The 7,217-nt window shown below is 37.5% G+C and overlaps 1 protein-coding gene across 1 annotated transcript; it reads left to right on the top strand.

Moving 5' to 3' along the window:
- Positions 1-1,857: 1,857 nt before the first annotated feature.
- Positions 1,858-5,171, top strand: LOC106517515 (arrestin domain-containing protein 2; the record flags this gene model as incomplete). The annotated part of the gene is given in 6 exon segments (XM_014008399.1): positions 1,858-2,194; positions 2,396-2,437; positions 4,035-4,095; positions 4,403-4,553; positions 4,731-4,827; positions 4,915-5,171. Coding segments are annotated over 6 exon segments (870 nt in total), but the record flags the coding sequence as incomplete, so codon positions are not given.
- Positions 5,172-7,217: the final 2,046 nt, after the last annotated feature.

Below are 7,217 nucleotides of genomic sequence, written 5' to 3'. Positions count from 1 at the left end.
AGTTAATCAGACAATCAGAGAGTCAACCGGACGTTTTAGCTACAACAAACTTTTTTTTTCCAAATACAAATGATGGGACTAACAGTAAAATGTTTAATGGTTACCAGCACTTGAGGGGTCAGTGGGAATGAAGCAGCAGACAGAACATTAAAAACAGCAACAAAGGATCAAATCAGCTTTATGTCCATCAGTAAATCACAATAGCTGTGAAATGAAAACTGAAGGAACAATGGAAAACAAAGGGAAGAAGACAACAAAGGAAGCTGATTTTACAGAATTCAGTGACAAGTGGGAGAAATGAGAACAGGAGGGAGATTCTTTGTAAAACATGGATTAACTGCCCATTATACATAAAAAAACATAGGTCAATGTGAGTACTGTGGGCAAGAGGAAAATATAGAACATTTATGTCAGAAATATTAACAACACCAAAGAAGGTTGTTTGCCATTTGCCATAAAACACTACAAGGGTATTAATAATTTGAAAAAAAAAAAAAACTGCTGACCCTACTAAACAGGGGAGAGTCTTCATARAAGTGAAGCTAAAACCCAACAGCCACCATCCTCTTCAACAGATGGGACAAAGAATACTGAGTGGTAGATGGGGAAAGTTCATGTGGGAAAAATGTCACTTTAACACTTAAATCACAGAACCTGTAATGTACCAAAAAAAAAAAAATCAAAATTCACTTATATTATACGTAGGCAGTTGTTCTCATGGTTTACAGTTTGACCTTATTTTGCAKCACAGCTCTTCAGTTTATCTTTGAGCAACCAAATATCCATCCACATCTTTCCAAAGCAAAACTTCTGAATCTTAGCCACACAGAAGCTTTATTGTCAGAAAAACGTTGCAGGTGAGTGTGGGGAATTCAATGCCTTGAACAAATATGAACAGTCTTTTTCTTCTGTACAAGTGGATCGGTTTATTTATTTATAAAGGACGTAAAAACAATGGAAGTTTAGCAAGTGCTTTACAAGTAAGACAAATGAAAATGTAAAGTTTCAATAAGAGTAAGGAAACACAAAATATCTTGCATCAAGAAACATTTCATAAAACCCATCAGCTCTAACTGAAACTCAAACTCTTCACAAACAAAAAGATGGATCTTGAGCAAAGATATAAAAGTCTCTATAGTCTCAACACCCAGTATATAAAAAGATAAAGTATTTCACAGTGTTGGAGCARCAGCTGCAAAAGCCTAATCACTTGTTAAAAGACTAACTGATGTGTTATGGACAGTTTGTAAGGGACAAAAAGATGATTTTTCATAAACAACATACAAAGTGTTACAATAATCAAACAAAGAGGTAATAACAGTAAAAATAATTCTTCCAAGGTCTTTAGTGGGGAGCTATGGTTGTAGTTTGTTGGTAGAAAAATCTGACTGAAACATTTTTAATGTGGGCAATGTCCTGGTCTGAAATCAAATCAAGATATACTAATAATAATTAACAGATTTGTGACATTTTTATCTCCTTTCACACAAAAAGGGAAGTTTAAAAACGTAGCAATAGGGAAAAATATTGACATTTTACTTGATAGTGGATGCTTAACATACATAAAGCGTGAACGTGTAAGAATATTTTTGGCACGGTTGGTACTCCATACATTTGGCCAACTATGGACAACAGCTGGAGTATAACGTTTCACAGAGCAGCCTATGCTTTGATATAGCTACCAAAGCATGGCAAGCTTATTTTAACAAATAATTTCCTCTTTTTTTTTCTTTTTTTTTTTTTACCCTTTCACATTTTTTCCCCTCCCATTTAGGAGAAACAACTGTTATAAATAAATGACGTATGTAGGGAGGTCATATAACAACCCCTCTGAGGAATAAGGACACGCCCTTCGTCTGGAGGTCTTTCAGTTTCCTCGACTGGTTCCTCTTTAGCAGTTTGTTGGCTCGTTGTTGTTGTTGTTTTGGCGTCATGTCTTCGACCGTAAAAAAACTACTTGTTACTTATAATGCAATCAATCCGCAGAACACCTTCACCAACGGGGACGTGATCTGCGGCCAGGTGACGCTGGAAGTGGCCAAAGACTGTCAGATGGACTTTTTGTACATTAAATTCAAGGGAAAAGCTGAAGTGAGGTGGACCGAGAGGCACGGCAAMACCACTCATGTGTACCACTCCAAAGACAAATACTTCAGCGTCCGACAGTACTTTATTCGAGGCAAAAACGTCAAGAGTAAGTTTATTATTATCTTACCAATGAACAAGCTCTTATTTTTCCAAGATAACATAAGAAAATGTTGTAAGTTTTGCACAAGTAGGCCTAGGTAAGAGTTTGCCTTAATAGTTTTGAGGAACAAAATAATAATAATAATAATAATAATAATAAAATAAATAAAAAACTCTTTCATATTGACAATTTTTTTGTTCTCTGCAGATGACAAATCAAATCTGCTGACCAACCAGAATTCAGAAACATGTAAGTATTTTATTCGGTTCATTTGTGCGTTCTTCCGAACAAAACATCTCTATTGTGTTGTTTCTCTCAGCTGTCATATTTATTCAATCTTATGTCTTGGGAGTAAGCTTCAGTCAAAACGGAGTCCCACTGCTTGTCAAAGTCCTGCTAATGTTCCTTTCTCCTCCAAGAGTTTAGGAAAAAAGTAAGCTTATTTAGTTTTATGCTGGTTCCAGGTTTTGGAGATGGGCATCTCCGATTCAAACTGAAAAGGGAAATGTTGCAGTGTGTTTTTTTTTTGTTTCACAAGTTGCTTTAGGTATGTGGAGTCTGAATGAAACATCTGCACTGCATTTGGAAGAACTAAACAAAACAGGATTATCTTATACCATTGCTGCTGGCCTTAGATCTGTTTTGTATTATTTGCAGTGTTATAATGGCTTACACATTCAAACAATGGTAAATGGACTGTACTTGTATAGYGCCTTTCTACCCAACCAGGATACTCAAAGTGCTTCACACTACAATCTGTGCCCCCRTTTACCCATTCACACAGCACTCTACCAGATCTCCTACAAAGCTAAATGCACAATCAACTATGGAGACTAATCAGTGCCAATCACATTCACACACTAAAGGGACACGCGTCAGAGGCATTTGGGTTAAGTATCTTGCCCAAGGACACAACAACTGAGACAGCTGGACGGGGGATCGAACCGGTGACCTTCCAGGACGACTCCCCTAACCACTCTTCCACAGCCACCCCCATAATCAAATCCAGTCTTCACCTTTTTTATTGCCTGCTCTTAGGCAATGCTGTATGACAATATTGTTTTTTTATTTTGTGCCTGTGTCTGTTCTGTCTTAATAGTAAAGTATCTCTAATCAGTGGACGGTTTTCAACAAAACCCATAGGTAATCATTAGGTGAACAGCATTTGGAGTCAAGATGGCAGCTACTGCTAATCAAACTTGGAAAACACAAAAATGGCTAAAATTCAGTCAGTCTTGCAGATGTTGATATAAGATTTATAAGTAAGTATTTAATAAGATTGATATAAGTGCTTTACATTACATAATAAAACCAAAAACACATACTCAGGACAATGAAGAGGCTTGTCTAACGTTAAGTGGCTGTGCATTCCCTAAAAGAGGAGCCCTAACGGTAAAGACTTGATAACCTCTGTCTGTAATCTGGCTCTGAGTACCAAAGGTAGCGACTGATCAGATGATCTCAGCGGTCACAAAGGGGTGTAAGTAGTATGTAACTCAGTAATATAGGATGGTGCAAGTCCATTCAGTGATTTAAAAACCAACAATACAATCTTGAAATCAATCCTGARCATCACAGTGGCTGAGATTTCTTCACAACACGTACTCTGAGGGCTAACAGGTCATGAAAGCTCTTTCAGGATATCGAGGTGTCGTAAAATTCTAGACTAGAGTTGAGGTGGACAATCAAATATCGAGTACTCAAATAAGTTGTTCCCCTGAAATAATATTTCTTTTAGAACAGTTAAATATGTTTGACATGTACAGCTAAGAATAAAATTTAAAAAACATGTTCAGCTTTTTTTTGTTTTGTTTTGTTCTCATTACATGTCCTCTTTGTTTTTTAGATTCCAGTGTCGTGGCTCCAGGAATCCATGTTTATCCGTTCTCCTTTCAGTTTCCTCCCCAGTAAGAACAAACATTTATTTTAGGTTTTCCTGTAACAACACATATTTGTTGCAGCATGTCTAAAAAAAAAGACACCTTTTTGTTTTGCTGCTTAAGTGGTAAATCAATACGAATAAAAATAATAAATGATWATTTTGATATGATCTGAATAGCCGAATGTGGTCATTCTTTATTTTAATTACAATCACAGGTTTTTATTTGATTTTTTATTTCATTTTGAAATTGTCTAGAAATTTTGGGAAGCCTCCGTTTATTTCTTTAAAAAAAATCCTACAGTGCTCACTTTCCCTCTGTGTTTCCTCTTCAGGAATATTCCCTCCTCCTTCAAAGGTGCTGATGGTAAAGTTGTGTATTTGCTGGAGGCCAGGTTGAGCAGATCAATGAGACTGGACAAGACGGAGTCAACGCTGATCAACTTTGTGGCAAAACCAGACCTTGGCCCTCTTTCTGGGTTGATGGTATGTTCCAACAAACATGAAGTTTTTCTTCTTTTTTTTTTCTCATGACTTGGCTTACATAGAATAACTTCTTTTGTTGTGCCTGAGCACTTCTGAAACACACATGAACAATTCATTTTGTTACAGGTATTTTCCAAGTTGATTTGGGTTGCATTTATTGATCTAATTGTATTTCAGACACCTCAACAAGAGTCAAAAGACAAGAAAATGAACGTGTTCACCTCAGGAGCCGTAGCCATGGATGTGAAGCTTGAAAAATCAGGCTTCTTCCAAGGTGAATGACTTCTGAAGTGGTATTGACTGTGACTATAGTTTCATTGCTCGTTTGACATTTTCTTTGTTTGTGTCTTTTGTACCACAGGAGAAGGGTTGAAAGTTTTGTTGTTTGCCAAGAACAATTCATCCCGTGAGATCAAGCCAAAGTACTGCATATACAGAAAGCACTGTTTCTTTGCCCAGGGAAAGAGACGAGTGCATACTAAGGACCTCATTAAAGAGGTGGGGGCACCCATTCCTCCGTCAGCTTCAGAAAAGATCACGCAGATCCTCAACATTCCCCATGACATGGAGCCTTCCATCCTCAACTGCAGCATCATCACATCAGAATACAGACTCAGGGTAAGGAGCTACACTGAAATAAACAAATAATGATAAAAAAAAAACTATATTGAAAGTTGTGATTTTTGTATAATCTTCCTCTGTCAAGATTTACTGTGTTCAGTGAGGAGAATTTCATAAACTATTTATTCAAAGGTCATGTGCAAAACATGAGAGGCACTTTTTGTTTGCTGTTACTTCTTTTGAGGACAGTAAAAAAAAATATAGTATATATTTTTCAGCTGCCATGTTTTGTTTTAAATGCAAAAGCTGTGTTTCTGTCACTTGAGGCTTCCATATAAAAACCATTCCAATGCTTTTCAACAACTCCTCTCATTGTTTATGGTGTTTGTCCATGGCTTTGCACAAGACTTGTGTAAGGTTTCCAGGTCCGGGAAAGGTTAACACAACTTCAGGTTCTAACATAATGGGTGAACAAAAACCACAGTATTTCATTTCAGCATAGGCTAAAATTAGATGTCAAAACAAAATATATCAATTTAAGCTAAGTTAAAGTTGGATTATCTTCAGACATGATTCGTTATTGCAGATGTGTCCAATCTGGTTTTCGAGGGCCACTATACTGCAATGTTTTTCAGCCCTGGTCCTAAGGGCACACAGTCCTGCATGTTTTAGATGTTTCCCTGCTTCAACATAGCTGATTTCTGGTAAGTGATAAGCAGGCTTTTGCTGAAATATCATCTGAATCAGGTGTGTCAAAGCAGGGAAGACATCTAAAACATGCAGGGCAGTGTGCCTTGAGGACCAGGGTTGAAAAACACTGCGTACACCGTATGATTTGATTGTTTCCCTTCTCCAACACATCTGATTCAGAGGTTGAATTATTATGACCCCCGCACTCGAAGCGCAAGCGGGAGTCATATTGTTTTTGTACTGTTTTTAATTTTTTTTCCCAGTGATATTTGGTCAACCGTAGCACAAAAACGGCTGCACCAATCAACATGAAATTTGGCAGGACTGTAGATGAGTCTGACCTACACTGCRCCAGCCAACGGTTTTACGATAGACCCCATATTTGAGGAGGGGGCTCCATCCAAAAAAGGGGGTGTCTGGACATGCAAAAATACTTATAACTCAGACACTGTTAAACATAGAATCTTCAGATTTCTTTTGTTTTTTAGCTCTGATAAAGCTCTATCCATCAGGCCCACCAATCAGTGCCCCCCCTCCCCACCCACCCTCAATTAATCTGAAAAGGGGTATCTGGACATACAAAAATGGTTATTGCTCAAAAACTATTAAACGTAGGAGCTTCAGATTTTTCTTTGGCTGTTTAGCTCTGATGAGGGGCTATCCATCAGGTCAACCAATGCCCCCCCCCCCGGCCCGCAAAAAAAGACCCCACTCAAGCCACTACAATTTTGGGATGCAACTAGTAGCATGACATTTATTAGGAATAAAGACATCTGAGTTCTGGTGCATTTGTGCGTGYGGGGGTCATTATGTTACTGCAATGCGATATCTAGTTTTTTCAAGTTCTATAGATACCTGGTAATCACATGTTCATTCAAATCAGATTGTTGAGGCAGATATACCATTAGAACATGCAGGATAGTGGCCCTCTAGGACCAGGATTGGACACAACTGCGATAATACTTGAACATCAAAATAAATTGGAGTCCAAACACAAAATAAACACAGCATCTATCTGTTTTTAGCGCTTTTGTCAAAGCAACTTTTGTGCATTTTTGTACTTAAAGTTTGAGTTTTTCTACAATGTGTTTATTTAAATAAGCTAATGCACCATTATTTTTGTCTTTTGGGAAAACTGCTAAGCAGCAATAACATTAGTTTTCTGTCCATGTTTGAGACTTGTTAGATATTCTAGGTTTTACAAGACAATACAGTTGTATCCAGTAGCTCAGTGGTTCCCAATCCTGGTCCTCAAGTACCCCTATCCAGCATGTTACTTATTCTTCTTGTGTGGTGTTTTATGGCAGTTGGCAAACAATGGAAGGTGTACATTACCGCCACCTACTGGTATTGAGTGTGGTTCAAGATGATTTCACTAATATTTATATACTACTACTATTATTGTATTTCTTT

Source organism: Austrofundulus limnaeus, unplaced genomic scaffold (genome assembly GCF_001266775.1).
Source record: "Austrofundulus limnaeus strain Quisiro unplaced genomic scaffold, Austrofundulus_limnaeus-1.0 Scaffold49, whole genome shotgun sequence".
In the NCBI taxonomy this organism is placed as follows: Eukaryota; Metazoa; Chordata; class Actinopteri; order Cyprinodontiformes; family Rivulidae; genus Austrofundulus; species Austrofundulus limnaeus.
The sequence above is the reverse complement of the archived record's forward strand: the minus strand, read 5'-3'. Positions and strand labels throughout refer to the sequence as shown.